This window comes from Podarcis vaucheri (genome assembly GCF_965113315.1).
Source record: "Podarcis vaucheri genome assembly, chromosome: 9".
NCBI lineage: Eukaryota > Metazoa > Chordata > Lepidosauria > Squamata > Lacertidae > Podarcis > Podarcis vaucheri.
Genome location: NC_138767.1, coordinates 55,707,475 through 55,729,564, shown reverse-complemented (window position 1 = coordinate 55,729,564; position 22,090 = coordinate 55,707,475). Strand labels below are relative to the sequence as shown.

The 22,090-nt window shown below is 41.7% G+C and overlaps 1 protein-coding gene across 2 annotated transcripts in view; it reads right to left on the bottom strand.

The window, feature by feature from the left end:
- The window catches only part of KIT (KIT proto-oncogene, receptor tyrosine kinase), a 77,103-nt gene that overhangs the window by 20,828 nt on the left and 34,185 nt on the right, over positions 1-22,090 (bottom strand). For both annotated transcript variants that reach the window (XM_082238103.1, XM_082238104.1), the window contains 6 exons: positions 20,454-20,732; positions 19,814-19,950; positions 15,911-16,070; positions 11,939-12,128; positions 10,816-10,931; positions 1,894-2,008 (listed from right to left, as the gene is read on the bottom strand). In XM_082238103.1, coding sequence (XP_082094229.1) covers positions 1,894-2,008; positions 10,816-10,931; positions 11,939-12,128; positions 15,911-16,070; positions 19,814-19,950; positions 20,454-20,732 — 997 coding nt within the window. The remainder of the gene's footprint in view (positions 1-1,893; positions 2,009-10,815; positions 10,932-11,938; positions 12,129-15,910; positions 16,071-19,813; positions 19,951-20,453; positions 20,733-22,090) is intronic.

Genomic DNA, 22,090 nt, shown 5'->3' with positions numbered 1-22,090 from the left:
CATAGGAACGCATTAATTGATTTTCAATGCATTCCTATGGGAAACCGTGCTTCGCAAGACGAAAAATTCGCAAGACGAAAAAACTCGCAGAACGAATTAATTTCGTCTTGCGAGGCACCACTGTATTTCGTTTTATTAGAAAAATACTATCATTTGTATCGCCCTTGCCCTTCTACCCATATAAACACGACACTCATCTGAACATTTGTTTCTGAGCATATTAATTTATTGCACTGAAGATCTAACCCAAAGACAAAACACGCTGGAAATTATTTGCCTCATATAAAATTTAAGATATTAACAGATGCTAAAGAAACAGGTGGATTTGCCCTGCCAGACCTTAAACTTTATTATGAATCAGCCGCATTTTGTTGGCTGAGAGAATGGATGCTTCTTGAAAACATGGATGTATTGGATTTGGAAGGCTTCAACAATGTATTTGGTTGGCATGCATATCTGTGGTATGACAAGGTCAAAGCACATAAAGCGTTTAAAAACCATATTGTCAGAAAAGCACTGTTTAATGTTTGGATAAGATACAAGGACTTGTTAGAAAATAAAACCCCAAGATGGTTGTCACCAATGGAAGCAAAGGCTCAGAAAAAACTCAGTATGGAGGCCAAATGGCCGAAGTATTGGGAAATTTTGGAACAAGAGGGTGACAGATTAAAATTGCAGAGCTTTGAAAAATTAAAAAACAGAGTACGATATTGGCTCCATTATTATCAAATAATGGAGGCATATAATTTGGACAAAAAATTAGGCTTCCAGGTAGAAAAATCAAAATTGGAAACAGAATTTTTAGACCCTAAAGTTAAGAATTTGTCAAGAATGTATAACTTGCTGTTGAAATGGAATACTCAAGATGAAACAGTGAAATCTGCTATGATTAAATGGGCACAAGATGTTGGACATAATATTATGATGGCTAACTGGGAACAGTTATGGACCACTGGTATGAAGTTTACGGCATGTAATGCCCTAAAAGAGAATTTAATGAAAATGATCTATAGGTGGTACATAACACCAGTCAACCTTGCAAAAATCTATCATCTGCCCGATAATAAATGCTGGAAATGTAATGAAACTGAAGGCACAGTCTTTCACCTTTGGTGGATATGCCCAAAGATTAAGGCATTCTGGGAGATGATCTATAATGAAATGAAAAAGGTATTTAAATATACCTTCCTGAAGAAACCAGAGGCCTTTCTCCTGGGCATTGTCGGCCAATTGGTGCCAAGGAAAGATAGGATTTTTTTCATGTACGCCACAACAGCAGCAAGAATACTTATCGCAAAGTACTGGAAGACACAAGATCTACCCACCAGGGAAGAATGGCAGATGAAGTTGATGGACTACATGGAACTGGCGGAAATGACTGGCAGAATCCGAGACCAGGGAGAAGAGTCGGTGGAAGAAGATTGGAAAAAAATTAAAGTATATTTACAAAAACATTGCAAAATTAATGAATGTTAGAAGGATGCTGGAATGAAGTTATATGGTTTTAGCAGAAATGTAATAAAGAATTAAGTAAAAGCTGATTGATAATGGGCCAAAATGAAAAATTTAAGGTTAGACTGTTAAGATAAATTATAGAACAAAAATTGAGAAAGATGGAAAGAATTTGCTGAAACAACTAATTGAACTAGAATACCAAAAAGGGAGGTGCGAGGAGGTCGATGAAACAAGTAAATGAAAGGTAAAGATGTGTAATATTGGATGTGTGTTTTAGTGTTATTGTTTCTTTTTGCTGTATTGTTGTATTTTTTTATGTCTTTCTTTTTATGTATTGTAATGTATGTCCTGTTAATTTTTTTTTGTTTTTTTCTTTTTTCTGTAATTTTTAAACCTTTAATAAATATCATTTTTTAAAAAAATATTTGCCTCACTCACCTTTGCTCAGCTGCTGTGCAGAAATACCAGTCTATTTTCGGGGCAGGGTAGCCAGCCGCTACACAGTGAAGCATGCCATTGCTAAGCCTGTCTGAAGCAACAATTTCCGGTTTGGCTGAAAATAAAACGGACAGATATATAGTCATTCCTTAGATCTCCTTATGTCTGTGCATTCATACTTTGGCTCAAATACTAGAAATATGTTGACAACGTCTGCCAATAAATTAAGCATCTGCCCCCAAGGCAGTGGCAAATGCTTTGCCTACAAGTAAGCCCTACTGAACACAGTGCTACTTCTGAGTAAACATGTGTTGGACATGCAAAAAGAAACATAATATTCATCTTTGGAAACGCCCATCGTTTTCCCCAGGCATCAAAGCTTTTTGCAGTGTTTACCCCAGCAAGTCTTGCTAGTCAACAGCACTCGAAGGACAGAACTAGGTGTTCTTTGGTGGCTTTGTGTCCTGAAACCATGGGTGCTGCTTCTCTGCAAAATCCACCCCCCTGCCGCCAATATGTTACAAAGAAATCTTGCAAAAAAAGAAGGGGGGGACAACCAAGTCAATCTCAATAGGAATGTAAAGAATTTAAAACAGGAAGTAGAAAAAATACCATTGATATTCATAAACCTATACAGTGGTACCTTGGTTTTTGAATGGTTTGGCTCCCAAACAAATCAGCTCCTGCACACCGCAAAACCAGAAGTGTTCCGGTTTGCGAACATTTTTTGGAAGCGGAACGTCCGACGTGGCTTCTGCTGGACTGCAGGAATCTCCTGCAGCCAATTGGAAGCCACGCCTTGGTTTTCAAACTGTTTCGGGAGTTGAACGGACTGCTGGAACAGATTAAGTTCGAGAATCAAGGTGCCACTGTATAATCTTCCCACAGGTTCATATTGGTCTCAAGTTGACCTCTTGTTTTTACTTGAAACTGAGGTATTGGCGAAAAGGCTGATCCTTGAGACTAATTAAGTCCAGTTTTTAGCATGAGTAGAGCTTAGGTACCTTAAAGAGATTTCGGGGCAACTGCTCAACTGCTTTTTACAAAGAGGCATCCCATGAAGTCAAATGAAGTTTACGGGCTTGCTATGCTGTTACATACCTCACGTAAGTTTCTCCGCCGATTAAGGTTTGTGGCCTTCTGCTTCCTTTTCCAAGACATGACACTTTCTTTTATTACATTTAAGAAATCGCAGCACTGCTGCATTTAAAAGATTATTATCAGAGCCCATGGGGAAGACAGCAGCAATAAATAGGATTTACGGACATTTGTTCTAGCTGTCTTTGAAAAGGCATCCGAAGAACAGGTACACCAAGGAAAAGACTTTTGACAAAACTTTTCCATAACATCCTGTAAGGATTTACTTAATGGAGGACCTGGACAGCTCTAGCAGGAACTGAGGCCAATGCAATTTTGACAGTCCCACTCATTCCAAATCCTCAAGCACAAAACAAAGACTTCAACTTTGGGAGCACTCAGAGAAACACTTGCAAAAGCCCCGGGTTTTTGAGAGCGTTCAATTCAAATACTCGCCAAAAGCCCAGAGGACGCTTGCAAAGTGCCCTTTGCTACTGCCTCGCTTTCCTTCTCAAAAGCTGAGAATCTTACTGGTGCCAGAGGGAAGGTTAAGGTAGCAGTTGAGATTCTTCATGGGCCCTGTTGGAACATCTTCACTGGGCAAGAGACTGGGACTACCGGCCCCAGAATCTCTGTTTCTGTCAGTTCCAAAGGAAGAAGGCCCTCCAACATAGTCCCATCCTCAGTGGGGTAAAACTACTGCCTGTGCCTGAGAGAACCCACTGCAACCCACTGCTCTGCTGAAGGAAGGTTAATGAAGTACAGTGGTATCTCGGGTTACATACGCTTCAGGTTACATATGCTTCAGGTTACAGCCTCCACTAACCCAGAAAAAGTACCTCGGGTTAAGAACTTTGCTTCAGGTTGAGAACAGAAATCGTGCTCCGGCAGCACAGCAGCAGCAGGAGGCTAAAGTGGTACCTCAGGTTAAGAACAGTTTCCGGATAAGAACGGACCTCCGGAATGAATTAAGTACTTAACCTGAAGTACCACTGTATTATGGACAGAGAAAGGAGGAGGAGGCAGCAGAAGAGCTTGAAGGATTCAGGGGAGCAGAGCAGCAGCCTGCTCAAATGCTGTAGCAGACTAATGGCATACGCTATGGGCCAGGAGATCTTCAGCACAACTCTCAGCCATGAATTCATCCATAAGCCACTGTCTGGGCCAATGCATGCCAAGCACACACTCAAGGGAAGTGTTCTTGCCTCCATGGAGGTTACAAATTTTTAAAACTATAGTCGAGACGCAACAGGTCAGCTCTTTACCAGGCGTATAACTTCTAAACACTTGGATGATTTCTACGTCTTGAGATTATGCATGGAGGGGCCTTAGCTTCTGTGTGTATTATGTTACAGGAACTGAAAATCCTTCTTCCCCTCTGTATTTGCATGCAACACGTCAGTCAAAATAGCAAACCAACCAACCCTTTTGCAAAATCGCAACATGACTCAACTGAGTGCCGAACTCGCCGGTCATGCACATCCTGGTCAGAGGGAAAAAACAGCTTCAGGCAAGAGAAGAGCTCTCTTATTTATTCAACTCCCAAGCAATCACATTCATGAATACTGTTCCTCGCAACCCCCATCATGCCTAAGATAACTTGACTGTTCACTGGATTTTGCAGCCTGATCTTATGCTGGGTTGGGAACACAAGTTTACAGAGCAACAACCAAAACTGCCTGCCCTTGACAACAGTTTGGGAACTTCAGCCAGCTCCTCCTAAATGCCAATTTGCTACTGGGCTAAATTCAGGATGCACTGGTGTACAAAGCACTAGGGAGCTTGGGTCCAGGATACCTAAAAGGTTGCCTCTTTGCCTACTCAACCCCGTACCAAAGTGATTACTGCATTCTGCAGCAGAGGGCATTTTGTAGATACTAACCTTAGTGGGGTAGGAGAGCTGGGGGGGGAATTCACATCTGGCAACCAATGCACCCCTTTGGTTTCAGATAGGGCATAGGCAGATGAGTCTAAAAAGTCTGGGACACATATTTTAACGGCCCTGGCTAATTTACCAGAAGTAATGTATTTAGTGTTAACTCTGGAAGTGTATACCTGGGTCATGCTACCCACCCTCCTATTTACCTTTCAAAAAGCCACTGAAATATTGCTAATTGCATGCATAGCATCTCATCCAGTTTGTTCCTTAGTTCCAATGAAAAGCTGATGCAGACACGCCTTGAGGCTATAACTCCTTGATTCAGTTATGCCAGGGTACTTGGAGTGAAACTGACGTGAGACCTGTTTTTATCTATGGGACTAAACAAACTCAAAACCTAGGTATTCCCTTCACTACTTCTTTTTCATTTGCAACTAGCCTTGGTAAGATAACATGCACACAGACATCTGAGATGCAAGTCAATTAAGACAGAATATATATGGATTGAAGGAGACCGCCGGAACTGCATGTTTAACTACTATGTTGAGGTCTGCTGTATTTCACACACACGGTGTGTGCCTGTTTTAAAATTAGTTTTATGTCCTCCATTCCTACCACCAGGATCCAGGTACGACTGAACAAGTCACTGACTGCGACACAGTCCACTTTCAGATACCATTCTACCCAAAAGCAGCTGCAGCCATACTTGATACATAATAAATGTACCTATCTGCATAAGGACTGAGGGCCAAGTTCTGTTTGGCTCTCCTGTTTGTGGAACTGTCACCAAAGTTAATGGGAGTTTTGCAAATATATTCCCAGGAAACCGTTTCAACTGTTTATTCATTGGGCTTTTGGCAGCAAATATGGATTTCAAATAATTACAGAACTGGATGTATTTTCAGGATGAAAAGTCTTCCAAAGTTTAGAATACATTTTTAAATGCCTCATTAAAATTACTTATTGAAGAGCCTCCCCTTTCAGATTTGTTGGTCCTGGGGTGAAAAAGATGAGCCAAGGGAGTTTTGTTTAAGATTACTCAATTCATTTTCAGTCTCTTGATTCGTTCCTGGGTATGTAAACAAACTGGAGGATGAAATGAGTTCAGGATTTGTTGAAATGAGTTCGGCTAGAATTGTAAAGGTCACCTCTCCTTTGAGGTGGGCTTTTATATGCCCCTGAAATCAGTTTCCAAGCCCAACCAAGCTCAAGAGACTTTGGCCAGCATCTCCAGTTGCTCTTGTGTTGACTCAGAGAACGCTGGGGTGAACTCTGCTCATTTCTGAGCTACTTAAAAGGCTTGGCCACGGCTTCTATACGTGATGCGAGCACGAACGGCATAAGGGGACCAGACACTCATCAGTGGGTTAAACCAGGTCTACAACTTTATTAAACAAAACCAGCTAATTGTTTTAATCTTCCATAGTTTTGCACCCACTTGCCAAGCCATAAAAGCCATTTTAATCCTTTGTCAACCACTTTGGGTAAATAAATATTTTAAGCATAGGAATTGTGTGGTTCTGTTAACACCCCTAAGCGAGTAAAATAATATTAGCATCTCTTATTTATTGATAAGCACGATAATGTTGCTGTTAGCAATTGTACCCATTGCAAAAAAAAGTCGTCCCTCTGTTCTAATTAATCAGTATTCCCGTACCAATGCTGCCAAAAGTCTAAGCTGGGTTAACAGTGCAGAAGAAGCAAAAAAACTTAATTCCTCCAGTGCCAACATATTTGGCAGACCAAAAAATAAAAAAATTAAAATAATCCTATGCTGTCACCCAAGGGTGGGTGGACGGATTCTGAGCATGGGCAAAAGAAGGCTAGCTGGAGAGAGACATATATAATGACTCTATCCCAAGATGGCATCTGCTAAACAAGACATGCAACTTCGTGTCCAGTGGGTCCAGCGTCAGGTGTAACCCTGCTTGAACATTTCCACATTGGGCAGATAGAGTAGCTATTTGCCAGAGGGGCAGCACCACAAGCCTGGTCTCCTAGCAGTGACGTCACTGCCACATACTGAGATGGTGTGGGTGCAAGGGAGCTGGCAAGATTGGGGTGGTTTGATGGGAGCATTGGATTGGTTCGGCTGCATCGTCCACCCCTTACCGCCACCTTGAAATGCTCTGCAGTGGTGATGGCCCTGCCAGGAGGCCAGGTCCACTCCACCCACCCTCTCCACTGGTTGCTCCTAGCTGTCACACGAGAGTAGCAGAAGCTTCTGGTGCAACCTTCTGCACCAACTCATGTGCCTCTCTGTGTGCTGCAAACTGGAGTGGCAATGGCACATCCAGTCTTTCTATCCAATGTACACACCGAAGTTGTCAGCCCCACAGTGCATAGCTCTGGGCCTGGGGGTGACAAATTCCTCTCCAGAGTGCGATGGTGAGAACGTACATATTGCCACCGTGTAATCTTAAATATTTATTTGCCTCTAGTAATTAGGAGGGAGAAGGAAACTGGCAATAAAAGCAACGCAAATTGACTCAATGGTGCTGAAGTGACGACTACGGAGATGCAAAAGTAGGAAAGTAACTTCTTTAAGCTCTCTTCAACCGTGCTTGGAATCTGCCTTGCTGGTAGCTCAATAGCACTTAATAAACTAATGAAATTAGAGATTTAAAGCGCTTTATGGCTGATTATTGACAAGAGGATGGAACTATGCAAAACAGCTTAATGAAATGTTCAATAATTAATTTGTTGCAGCTGAAGCAGTGAGCAATACATAGCCATTAGCCTCATTGTTGCTTTTTTCCTGATATTGGGGATAATTAAAAACAGTGGAGTGAATCAAGCCAGTCCTGTAATTTTTTTTAAAAAAAATTGCTCCCAGAATGAGGCTGTGAGAGTAGGGAGTGTCATTTCAGAGGGTGAAACTTTAATTTTTGCCAATTTCTTCAGCGAGGGGTCTTAAAAACATGTTTTTGAGCGTGAGGAATTCAAATCTGCTTTTATTTTTGTGACTGGACAACATTTAGCTTGGTAAGTCTACGTTTGATGAAGAAGCACATAAACTGCTTTTGGGAAACCAAATAATTTTACCTTCTGAAAATGTCAGATAATGCTAAATAATAAAAATTATATTGATATAAAAATACCTGTAAGTACTTGGCAAGCATTTTTAATGATTTCTATGCAATTTTACACACATTTTACTTACCAAGCAAAACTAAATTGTATTAATTTAACCAAAATATATTTTGAAGTCCCCAGTCATGTTACAACTTTTTAGCACCCGTCATTTTTGGAAGTTGAAAGTTGAAAAATGCAATGGTATGGGAGGATATCTCTGCCCATGCTTGCTAGCACTGGTCCATGTTTGGATCAATGTTTCATTACATCCCTTTCACTATATTTGATGATGTCATCAGCAGAGGAAGAAAAGCAAGAAGAAGAGGAAGAGGAGGACGAGGACGAGGAAGAGATTCTAGGACTTGGGCTAGCAGTAATATTCAAAAATCCAATCACCCATGTAGATTTCTAATAATGTTGGGGTACTCGCTATGTCTTAGACCAGTGGTTCTCAAAGGCTGTGTCACACCACCCTGGCGTGGCAGGAAAGCAGGGCAAACGTGGCAGGAAGATTCAATATGAAAGATCAGAAAACAGAAAGGCTTCCTTGTGATCATGCGAAGATGAGTGTTTGTTTGTCTCAAATTAGACCTAATATAAATGAGATTACCTAGCAAAAGCAAGCTCACGCCTCTCATCAAGATTACATATATACTTAAGGTACATGTGCAAGAAGCTTGTTTATCATTATATTTTTGGAATGATTCATGTTCTTATGTATCTGCATTGTTTTATACTTTCTGAATGTCCCATGACCATATAATACAGCAGTTCTATGTTATAAATCAAACACTGCTAGTTGTTTCTCCCCTCACCCCAAAGTATTTCAATTTTTTTTAAAAAAATGGCATGGTGCGAGCAAATTTTTATTCTGAAAGCTGTGGCCCAGAGGAAAAAAAGTTTGAGAACCACAAGACTGAAGTTAAGATGATATAATCCAGTCCTTGGTTGAAGCCTGGGATACAAAGGTGATAATGAACACTAAATATGTGGATATGGGCTGTGTGCACTCTGAAACTGGCTATGATACAAGTGCACCAAGTAATCCTTCCTTAATTTACACGTTGATTCTAAAACCCTGTCAGTCAGAAGAAGCAAGGCAGCTGCACAGGGGAGAGAGACAGCTGCAACCTACAACAACCTTTTAGACCATGTAAGTCTTGCCGGCTGAGAACAGACAGTAGGGTGGTATTCAGCTAAGATGTACTCCGAATAGACCCGCTGAAATTAAGAAAACGTGACTAAGTTAGGTCCACTCATTTCAATGGGTCTACTCTTGGTGACTTCTGTTTCAGTGTATCTGAAGAAGTGTGCATGCACATGAAAGCTTATACCCAAAATAAACTTACGTCTCTAAGCTGCTACTGCACAATTTTTTAATTTATTTCGACTGCATCAGACCAACATGGCCACCTACCTGAATTTAGTTGAACACTGTGCACCATACCACTTCTGAGACTTTTAATCTGCCTACACACTATATCTGTTAAAGGGTAAAGGGGACCCCTGACCATTAGGTCCAGTCATGACCGACTCTGGGGTTGCGGTGCTCATCTCGCTTTATTGGCCGAAGGAGCCAGCGTACAGCTTCTGGGTCATGTTGCCAGCAATGACTAAGCCGCTTCTGGCGAACCAGAGCAGTGCACTGAAACGCCTTTTACCTTCCCGCCGGAGTGGTACCTATTTATCTACTTGCACTTTGATGTGCTTTTGAACTGCTAGGTGGGCAGGAGCTGGGACCGAGCAACGGGAGCTCATCTTGTCGTGGGGATTCGAAGCGCGACCTTCTGATCAGCAAGTCCTAGGCTCTGTGGTTTAACCCACAGCGCCACCCGCGTCCCATATCTGTTAAACTCACACATTTATCTCAAAGAATTCTGGGCACTGTAGTTTAGCCCTCACAAAGTTACAATTCCCAGCAACACTTGACAAACTACAGTGCCCAGAATTCTTTGAGAGAGGGGAATGTGATTCAAATGTTTATAGAGTTATATTGTATATGCAGAGATTGGCATGTTTGCTAGCATCTTATTCTGACAGCAGAACTAGGTTAGGTGGTTGTTTGCTTTAAGTAACCTAGTAGTAGTCCACTACATTTCTGCCAAATATGTAGGAGGGGAGGAATAATGTTTTCTGAATTTTGAAGGCCTTATATCTTGTAAAGTATTTAGTCTAAGCTCAGGAAAACTTGTCCATTGAAAATGAATGAGATATACAGTTGATTCAAGGCAGGGATAGCTAACGTGATCCCCTTCCAGAAGCTGTGGAATACAGCTCCCTTCATCCCCTGCCAGCATGTCCAATGGCTAGAGTTGACTACAATTGTAATCTAGCAACACCTAAAAGGCACCACATTAGCTACCCAATTTGCAGTAGTATATATTTATGAATGTTGAACCTTTTTTTTTTACATTTATAGGGCTAGTCAAGATTTCCTCAGTAGTTTGCAAACCAGAAAACAGTCTTAAGAAACAATGCACACTCTTTTCTGTTTTCCCTTCCCTTCCCTATGGTATCCCTAAAACCACAGTTTGAAACCATGGTCTGGCAAAAACATCACTCTGAGAGAACATGATTAGCCATGTCTAGCTAAACAATGGTTAACGTAAAGAAGTGGAGATAGAGGAGAATCGAAAACCAGAGTTTGGAGAGAACACTGCCGGCACGGAAAACTAAAAGCACGTTTAATGCCAAGAAGGGAAGAGAGGAGGGATTGTTCTTGAGATGAGAGAAAGGAAAGAGCGCTCACACCTGGGGCTAGCTCCCAATTTGCAAAACCATGTTTTACAAGGTGCCCATTAATCACTGTAATGCCTTGCATGTACAATGCGTTTTGTTAAACGCAGTGAACTGTGATAAAGAAATATTGCAGACTGCTCTTTTCTACTTACTGTTCACATAGACATTAAATGCTATAGAGGAGTTGGCATCTGAGTTGGACACAAAAAATGTGTATACGCCTCCTTCTGTTCCCTTCAGTCGAGTAAGGTGAAGCTCACTGGAATACCTAGAGGAGGAGGAAGCAATTTAGTATTATTACTCATATTACTCACAGCGCAAACAGAAAGGCCAGTCCTTAAGCAGAAGGCTGTGTCTCCCCAACTCTGGAAGAGAGTTGATACTTGGAATCTTCAGGGTATAATGGCAGTATGACAGCTCACTTACTTTGTCCAGCATCAGAGGTTGGCACAGCTGCTAACTGTCCAAGCCGTGAGGACCCACCACTAACCCCAAATGCCATCTGCAGCAATCCAGGCCCTGCAGTTGTCTCAAGGCAAGGCAAGGGAAACACACCAGCCACTGAGCACCAGAGCCTAAGTGGTTGTGGCTGGGACCGTTTTAAACCAACTCCACACACACATTGCCTCCGTGGACCTGATGTGACATTGGTCCAGAGAAAAGCTATGTTGGGGCCCCAGAAGCGTTGTGGAAGGATAGATGTGGCGTCAGCAACAGCACGATGACTTGACTGGCTTTTCTGCTGCCGCAGCTGCTGCCTACCATGGCCAGGGGGCCAGATCCGGCCCAATCGCCTTCTAAATCCGGCCCACGGACGGTCTGGGAATCAGTGTGTTTTTACATGAGTAGAATGTGTCCTTTTAGTTAAAATGCATCTCTGGGTTATTTGTGGGGCATAGGAATTCGTTCATATTTTTTTTTCAAAATATAGTCCGGCCCCCCACAAGTTCTAAGGGACAGTGGACCGGCCCCCTGCTGAAAAAGTTTGCTGACCCCTGGTTAAGACCAATGGAGGAAGAGGGTCCAGCAAGCTAAGGAATCAGTAGAAGTCCAGCAAACAAGCCTAGGCACTGGGTTTGATCATTAGGTTTAGTGGTCATCGGTCAGTAAGCTAAGTAGGAAATCCCCAAAACATACCTTCCTGTACATCATATCAAAAGGCGGCTGGGAATTGTCAGAATGATTTAGGGTGCTCTTCTGCTCTTCCCTCCCCAGAAAAGGGGTAGATCCCAGCAGCTTTGTCAAAGCATGCTTCTCTGCAATGTATTACATTACCTGTTTTTGTCTATGTTTGTGACCCGCACATAATGATCGGATGAATTTTGCAAGGTTTCATTCATGTACATCCATACTTCTTCTTCTGGCTTTGGATATGCCTCATACGACACGATTAAATCCAGGTTTTCTCCATCATTTACATTTACTGTTGTGTTTGCCGAAGTTGATAAATTGACATACCCTTTACCTGGTGGTTGTCATACGGAAAGATAAAAGTAATAATAATTATCTGGGTTTCTTTAAAAACGCGTATAATTAAACCAAGGTCAGCAGAGAATAAGCAAACTTTACTGACAAGTATGGTAGAAATTGCAACCTGTGGAAAAGCAGGTCTTATCAGCTAAATGCAAGACTGAGCGTCAATGACATTTTACTGAGTGAGGTGAACAATAACTCTATGCTTCACAAAGGGATCCTGAACTTCTGTACAGGCATTTTGCATGACAGGCCTAGATGTAGCCACTGAGTGGGACGCGAATGTCCACGGGACGTTATTTATTTATTTACTTCTGCATTTATTGGATTTAATTTATAACCTACCCCTTGAAAAATATACAAGACCTCAAGGCAGCCCACAGCACAAAATGTCATAAGAATACAACCAACGTAAATATAAAAAAGTAAACAATAAACACATCTACAACACCAACATGAGTCATCAGTAAAATGAGCTGGGCAATAGTACAAATAAACAGAAAGCTTCTTGAAAGTTATCTTGTTTTGCCATTAATGTTGCTTTATATGTCAAACTTCAATTGTACATTTATATTTTATTTTTCCATATATTTATATGTTTAGAATATTTTATTTTCCTGTTTATTCCACTGCTTTAAATATGGAACTTTATTGTACTCAGTATCAGAGATTCATTCGTCATGTTTTCTGCTGATATTTTGCAATATTCTATTTGATGTTTTGATCTGCTTTGATTTTTTTTTTCTTCAGAAAATGTAAAGCGGGGTATAAATGCTTTAAATAAAAGCTCTTATAAAGTCAGAACCAGCAACATGCATTGCATCCAGCAATCAATAAATCTCTTTTTGCCCAGGTGTGCCGTGTTCCCATCCTATTTCTGGGACAGTGATAATGAATTCGGTCCAGTGGAATATCCACAGAATCAAGAGATGCTGCAATATAACAGCTAGGTTTTATTCATTTCGTGTGTGAAATTAAAAGGTCTACGAAGCAGAGTGGTGGTGGTGGAGGAGGGGGGGTACCCACCCTTTTCGCCAATTACGGATAAAGACATGTTCAGAATACTCCTGCTAATTACAGTACATGAATATGCTCCTAATCAGTTTAGCACTTATGGTAATTTTAATATTTAAAAAGTACTACATGTCACTGCAATCCCACACTCTGGGCTGCTTTTCAGGAAAGTATGTTAATAAACAGGGCAATGTAAGCACCTTTGGTGGCTGGTTGGCAGAACTCATCTAGAGTTCATGAGACACAATGGATCAGGCTTTTTAGCGGGCTTTGGAAATCAAACCTTTCATGCTAAAATGTACTTTTTGGGCACACTCCAGCACACTTTGGGGAGCAGCTTCTCTCTCATATGGTCAATTACCAGATGAGAACTTGTTTCCTGCGTTTTCCATTTGCAGAGTAAAAAAATCTGCTAATGTATAGAAATTGGATCATCTCCGCTGCAGTGCCCATTTTACCAGGTTAGCCTTTCAAAAATTGCTACCAAGTCCTGCCACTGTATACTCTTTGCAAAAACCCTTTCAGACAAAAAGTCACACTGAGTTCAATGGGACGTACTCTCAGGTAAGCGTGTACAGAATTTCAGCCTAAGTACGCAATATGCAAAGGCCGGCACGTAACTATTTTATTGTGTGTTGCCTTTGGTGAAGAGATTTATAAATGGAATCAATCAATCAATCAATCAATCAATCCCCCATTCTGTAATATTACTCAGTGAACTTTACATAAAGATGCAACATGGTTACAATTCTATACTCTGACATAGTAGCGTAGTTCATGTATAAGGTGAAAAAACCTTGGTTATAGCTTGCTTCCCGGAGCAAGACAAACCATGAACCCAGGTTTAGACATAATGCTAAGCCAAACCAAGAGTTTGTCCTGGGTACCGTATCAGCAGCAAGACCATGGGAGCAGTGCTGCATCCATGATATCTGGTTCAGGAACCCCAATGTTCTCTCAATCAAACCAAGTCATGTTTTGACTTAAGTGTTATGTGTGAATCAGGTCGGTATACTACAGGAGAGCCTATCGCAGTGTGCAATTCAAAAAAATGGTTTACACAAAGCTACTTGATTATCTATGGCAAATGAAACTTTGTGAGAGTAGGAATGCAATCCTGGATCACAGATATACCTTTGCAATGCCAAACCCATTTACAGCACAGAGATGGCGTAAAGAATCCGTTCTGTGATTCTCTTTGTCTAGCGGTTTTTTCGTCTTGCGAAGCAAGCCCATTGACGGATTAGCGGATTAGCGCTATTAGCGGCTTCTCAGATCAGCTGATAAGCGGCTTAGCGGCTTAGAAAAAGGGGGGAAGGAAAAAAACCCCGCAGGAACTCGCAAGACATTTTCGTCTTGCAAAGCAAGCCCATAGGAGATTCGTTTTGCGAAGCACCTCCAAAACGGAAAACTCTTTTGTCTAGCGAGTTTTCCGTCTTGCGAGGCATTCGTCTTGCGGGGCACCACTGTAGATGTTTTTCATGTTGACTGAGGACTGACTGACACACTGGCCGAGGCTGACTAACCAAGAGATAAAGTAAAGGTCAGGGAAAAGATGGATGAAAAGATAATGGATGAAATCCACAATTTCCAGAAACAATCCCTCTGACTTCAAGGAGATGTGGAAAAATTAGAATACCTGGTTTGTGGATTGCAGGCTGTTGTAGCATGTAACGCCAAAAGTAGCTATGCTATCTTACTGGTAGGTGGGTCACTGTTGCCTACTGGGAGAGAGAGAAGTGAAGTGGTGGGAAAGCTGGTGTGGTGCAGGAGCACGAAATTGGTTCCACTGGTGCATTTTCACTGCACCAACCTCCCTGTCCACTCCCGGTGAGCAACAGGGACCCATCTGCTGGCAAGCAAGCATAGCAGCTCTGCCCCAACTGTTGAGTCACTTCCGTGTAATGCTTCTTCTTAAACTGCATAGGCAGGCATGAGGCCCAAAACTACTGAAGCTAGACTACCTTACTTAAAAATAGCATAGAGGCTATGACTTAGGAGAAATCAGACTGTACAATGACTGAGGGTTCTGCATTCCTACAATACACATGCATAATATGCTTGTGAATGTCCCAGTTCTTAATTAGGGCACCACTAAGGGTCTGTGTGGCTAATTTCACCTTTGAAAGCAGCAGTACTCTTGCTGAAAGGACAGAAACAATTCCTACACTCACATGTTGTGTCTTAGGTCCAGTTCACACTTTGCATCTTGCAGAGCAGGTGCACCTCCGTAAGACATTCTTATGAGGTCAGGGAACCAGGTTGTAATGGCAAGATAAACAAGAACAGCTCACACAGGTCTACAGTCCCACAATGAAGGGGTGTGCATGCATGGATGCATGTGAGTCATGCAGGGTCAACTGAATGGGCCTTTCCTATGGATTAGCATCCTTCTGACAGGAAGGTGCTGATCCTGTGAGAAGGGTCTATACGATCAACCCTGTCATCACATTATTTGTATTGTGCCAGCTGGGTGTACACACAAAGGACATCCTAGTGGCTTCTTAAAGGGGTGGTAACCACATAGGGAAACCCAAGGGTGCTCTCTTTTGTTGACCAGGAGCAGGACTTTCTGTTTCCACATGCTAGTGCACCCGTTTTCACACTGTAATGTACAGACATTGCAAAACTTGCTATTTGATTTTTGGCATAACATAATATAGTATTATATATATCTATATATTTCCAACCATCTCAGCCTGTATGTTATATTCTCCCCATGGCACAGACATCTTATGTATCTGCAGTATTACTATTTACCTAGTACTTTCAAGGTTATAGTGGAATTGATTGTTCCAAAAGTGTTTCTTCCTTGGCACACAAATGCTCCAGAATCATTAACTCCCACTGAACTGATGTTCAGCTTTAATTTCTTTTCATATCCATAAGCGCCCGTATTCCTGCTTCTCCCTGTAACAGTCTGTCGGCAAGGGGGAGAGAAAAAAATTAACATCCAAGATACAGTGTATACAGCATCTTTCCTAGATAAATTAAAAATAGATGTAATTATAACTTTGCCATATTAATATTCATAACTTAAAACCAGAATAATAAGCCATCATGACAAACCTGTCACTGGAACCTCTCCATATAAAACAACTACGTTCTCAGAGCTCTCTTTAAAAAAAGCTGAACTCACTTCCCCCACCACCACCCTTTTTTCCCTTTTCTTATTTCCTTTCTTCAGATCCACTCCTACATTCTTGGTAGTCTGCCTTCTAATTAGGAGACTCTGTAGACTCTTCCCAGTCTTACCTCAGCAGCAAGAAAAGCATTACAAAACCTTGTCTTTTTCCAATGTTGCTTCAATACACTAGGGGAACATGGGTCATGCGGTAGGGGCGGAGCCTACAACACCGCTCTTTCTCAGCACTGAGATGACATAGCCCCACTTCCCAGAAACACTGCTTTGGTAAGTTGCCGTATCAATGTCTCCTCCCATGTGGTCCAGAGACATTGCAGTGGCTCTTTCATCACCACTGAGGTAGCACTGGAGGGATTTCAGTCTTGGCCTGGCAAAATTCCACATCAGGGAAACCTGGATCTCCAACAATTGACATTTTTGGTCATGTAATTCTGGTCCACCAGCTACTGGTTGGTAGTAACCAGGGTTAGAATTGGGCACCAATGAACTGCTTGATTAACTGTCACCGTAGCAGCAGAGAATGCATGTTCTGGCCAAGGGAGGGAGCATCCATTTTTGAGACCGGCTCCTGGTTTCCTAACCACATTTAGCAGGAAATCCATGTTACCAGCCCACAGCTAAATGCCAATACTCTTTCATCTCTCATTCCAAATTTAGCAGACTGACTCCTCTAACACTATTTCTTAAAAATAGGGCTGAAAGTATCAGCCCTTCCCCAATATTTCAGTAGCTTTTAATTCATGCAAATGTGGGGCGGGGAAATAGAATGAACAAACAAAACTAAAGAGTGTGAATCTGAGTACATACGAAAACAAGCTTTTGTATGAAAAATTTATAATGCTCTTGGAACTGTCCCAGATCTCCCATCTGCAGGTCCCATATTTGACCGCATGCTGCTGAGGCTCAATTCACCCTTGGAGTGGGTGAGTTGCGATTTGCCAACAGATAAGCACTTAAGAGTCAGCAGCTCTGCTGAGAATGGGCTCCAGGGACAGATTACCCAGGACGTATCCCCCCCCCCCCCCGAGGCTGTGCGATTTATCTAGCATTACAGTGCTGCCCTAGTCCTTTTCTGGGTACACATGAATCACTGATTATATATTCTAATCACTGCCATTAACAGTTGACAATTAACCGTGGGATTGTACTCAGCAAGGTTAGACGTGACCTTCTAAGAAGTTTTCCATGCATGCTTAAATTACAAGATATGCCACTACCAGTGATTCAGAGCAGAGTGGGTGTTACCCAAAATAAAATAAAAATGAATTCCACATAGGTAAAGGGCCTAGCAGCACTGGGACCAAATCCCTTGGATGACTCTTCCCGGCCTGCTTGTTTTACTATCTCTGGCCTACTTGTTGCTCATCGACTTCTTACTCATGATGACCAAGCTCAAATTGGAATTGGGCTCAGCTAACAAAGCAATATCCCCTTAAAAATCAGAAAACAGGTCAGTAATTTTTAAGCCCCAAAGAGCTTTTTTCGACCTTCATTAGACACACTCAACAATTGTTATCAGGAGCATTATGGGGTTGGAATTCCTGCTATGAATCCCCATTAGCCTCAATCCCACCATATATTCTTAGCTGGCCGCTGCTGGAGCTATAGGTAGCTCTATTGTCCCCTGGCATTTGGGTCTTTGTTACACAGGCCAACTCTTCTACTATGAAGGGAGAATTGTTGCTGTTGTTTTTTACAACATTACAGTCATACCTCGGGTGGAAGTTGCTGCAGGTTGAACTCTTTCGGGTTGCACTCCGTAGCGAACCAGAAGTAATGGAACGCGTTACTTCTGGGTTTCGCCGCTCGGGCATGCGCAGACAGTCAAAAGGACGTCACATGCATGCGCAGAAGCGGCGAATCACGTCCCGCGCACACGTGGGTTGCTTTTGCTTCAGGATGCGAATGGGGCTCCGGAACGGATCCCGTTTGTATCCAGAGGTACCACTGTATGTATTTTCATGTTTTTATATTGTAAACCACCCCTGTGGTCTTTAGGTGAAGGGCGGTATGGAAATTAAACAAACAGAATAGAAATAAACACTACCACAGCCAGGTAACAGTAGCAGCAGGAGAAAAGGAACAGCCACAGGCAAGTGGGTCCCAAGGGAGTGAATGAGTGTGTGTGTGTGAGAAGGATTGAGGAGCTCTGGAGGCTGAGATTCGGATTATGAATCAGTGAGATCTGTGATTCCTTGCCAAAGAACTGTGGACTTCAAAAGCATTGTGACTTGACATCCAGGCCTTTCATGCGGTAGTAGTGCTGCTTTAGGCTCCTCTCATATGTCTGGCTTTCTCAAATTAAAGCCTGACCTACTTTTCTGCGTTGTTGCTCTTTGGTAAAGTCATGACCACATTCAACAGCAGCCTGCAGTCTTTGCTTGACTTCAAAAAGTTCTTGGCTGGGAACCTCTATGCATTTGAACTTTGCTGGGTTCCACTCCTGGGAATTGGTTCTTGCTCATGAATAACAGGGTCCTGATAGGTGATAACTACTGGATCAGCTTCTCACCTATGCCAGCAATTCACAGAAGAACTACCAGCCTCAGCAACCAGTGAATATGAGTTTGGAGCTTTCTCAACCACTGCCTCGATTCCTAAAGCCATTGTGCTTCCTCTCCCTGAACTCTCATTCCTCCTTGCCTTACTGACTGGCTACATGATTCAGACCTGCCCTTGCCGCCTGCTTCCTAGGCAGCCGCTGAATAGTTTTCCCTCTATAAAATGGTTCCTGGGATGCTAACTAGCATACAAACGCATTCCCAATGCAGTAATTTCAAAAAGCAAAGGAGATTCAGAGTCTAGCCTGCTTTACCTTAACAAAAGTATGTTTGTGTTAGGTTCCTTTCATGTATTAGCATGTAACATGTATTTACCCCTTGAAAATGGAAGTCTCTGTGAGGCCTGGCAAGGTGTTGTTTTTTTTAGCAGTTCTGCACTTGTGACTTCAAATGCACTCAGAGACATGGGCTTATATCAAAACTGGGTCTTTTGTCTAGATAATAATAAAACAAAAAGAATGAATGACAGCAGGGTTGAAAATATGGAAATGCAAGGATGGCCAGAAGGCACAAAACAAAGCAAGAAGTATTAAAGCAGGGAGGAAGAAGGATAAAGCAAGAATGAAATCTGAAGTTGCAAGAGGGCCCATGGTACCTACTGGGAGAGAATGACTTCCTACTTTAAATAAATCCTAAGAAGCAGATGAGAATTTTTGTGAGTAGCGTCCGGTAGCTGCTGTTAGTCAGAAGGAAAGAGACAGATCATGCAATTCCACGTAGGTTGCTGTCATGCCATGTGTGGCAGAAAGGGTAAAAAATCCACTGAAAGGCTAGGAATCCACTGAGGTATCTTATTTGAGACTTGTCAAGGCTACTGCTCTGGGTAACGACACTTCTCAGGAATACTGTTTTGTCATAACTAATGAAGAACGCACCCCCAATGCGATCCTGTGGTGTGTTTTTAAGATTGTTCTTTCAAGTACATTAGTTAAGACTGATGGGGTATAATGAACTCACCGCGCTGCCTTGAAAAATCCAATTAGCTTGCAGAGTGCTATCTACATCCTTGATTGTGCATGTAACTTCAAATTCTTCACCTTCTTTGAGAAGTTGGTTGGTTTTGGATAAGGAGATGGCTGGAAGGGATTTGTGAACTGGAAAACAATTTAGATGTGCATTGTTTTTCATTACATGCAGTGCCTCCAAGAGAGAGGAGGAAAAAAATCAAAAGTTATTAACCTCCTAATAAAATATTAGACCTCCTAGAGGTATTTTAAATTTCTGTAATGTATTTGAATTGTTCTTTCATGCCAAGTACATCTCTTAGTTAAAGTATGAAAACATTTATAGGCACCATATAGCATGCACAGATAAGCATACATAATATTTAATCCTGCAAAGACTGAAGCATAATCAGGAAACTCATTCCATGACTATTTTATAAGGTTACAACCCAAAAGCCTTTCCATCCACTGATGGAAGGTGAGTGTACCATCTGAAAGAAATAATTATCTAATTATTTTACCCTTGTTAACATGCAATCTTGTATAAAGGTATACCAACTATAATGGCTGCCTGAGCTGCAGGAAGAAGTTTGTACACAATAATAGCAGTCATCAATATGGTTTTACTAGATATTCCAGTAAAGAGGAATTACCTGCCCTCACAACTAGCGTGATAAATTCTGACAGCTTCTCCTCTCCATTTTGATACGCCACACACTGGTAACAACCAGAAAATGATCTCTGTACATTTTTTATGGTAATTCCTTTCTGAAGATCAGGAACTAACTCCATATTCCCAGGCAGAGGTTTCCCATGACACCTTTTCAAAGTGAAACTTGAAATGTCTGGATCTGTCACTGGACACTGAATGAGAGCATCACTATCTTCCATCGCGTATGTGACAGGCTCATGAAAAAACAGGACCGCTGGATCTGAAATGAAAACAAAAACATTTTTCCTGAAGACAATATATTAAATAATGATGATGATGATAACAACAACTACTACTACCATCATTCTTCTTCTTCTTCTTTTATCATTTATATGCCCCCATCTGACTGGGTTGCCCCAGCCACTCTGGGCGGCTCCTAACAAAATACTGAAAACAAAGTAAAACACAAATCTTCACACAAGTATGTCCCACCATCCAACAATTTATGCTGTTTCTGATTTTATTGTTTGGTTTTATTTATTTTTTAATTGTTGTAAACTGCTGTGATGTATCTTGATACCCTGGCGTATATAAATATTTCTATAAATAAATATACCGCTTAATATCGAGGTTTCCAACTGGTGTGCAATGAGGTCAAAAATTAAACAGAATAGATAAAATTGGTTAAAATTAACCATAACATCGGAAAAACTTGTTTAAAATCCCTGCTGGAACTTTAAAAAGTTTTCAGATGGCACCTGAAGTGCAGTAGGGAGGGAGCTTGTCTGACCTCAGGAGAAAGGAAGTGTCTACTGTACTCAGTGACTAATGTTGGATACCACTCTGATCAAATTTGGAGCCAACCTTTTTGAGTAAGGCATCTTTTCTGCTTGTTGTGCACCTTGATTTAGGCTAAGAAGATTCAGTTTCAAGCCAACAATAGCCTGCCAGGTGCCAACGGGAATTTCACACACAACGCATAAAAGCAATAGCCACCCAGTGTTGTTTGCTCCCATCATCTGATACACAGGAGGTATATGTATTTCACCCAAACATTGAGAACTGATGAATATACTGAGTGAATAGTCTTGTGCTAGGGTTGGATTCTATTGTCTTGTGGTCCCCTGTAATTCTACTTGTTTGTGAAAATGTGGACTTTAGTCCTTTTACAAGCAGAGCTACAGACTCAGGCAGTCACAGAGTCTGAATTTTTTGGAACTATTGAAATGTCCTTTTTCTGAAATTTAGGCAATTAAAGAATTCTGTACTAAAGAATCCTTATCCATTTTTAATCATCATTAAGATGCTTTCCAGCATAATTGAAAAACAAGAAAAAACTCCTCTGGGACTTATTTTTGCTGGGACTGTCCCAAAAACTTTATAAATTCATCTCCAAGTATACTTCAGACATTCATGACTTGAAAATAACAGAATGAAAATTATGAGGCTATTAAGTAATGGCTTGTCAGCTGAGTGGATTCTAAGCCTCCATGAACATTGCTCCTGATTAGCCTTTCTCAACCTGTGGGTCCCCATATGTTGTTGGACAACAACACCCATCATCCCTGACCACTGGCCCCAGTAAAAGGGGGGTCTTTTACTACCCACTTCATCCTTTCCTCTTTACTCTTGTAAACA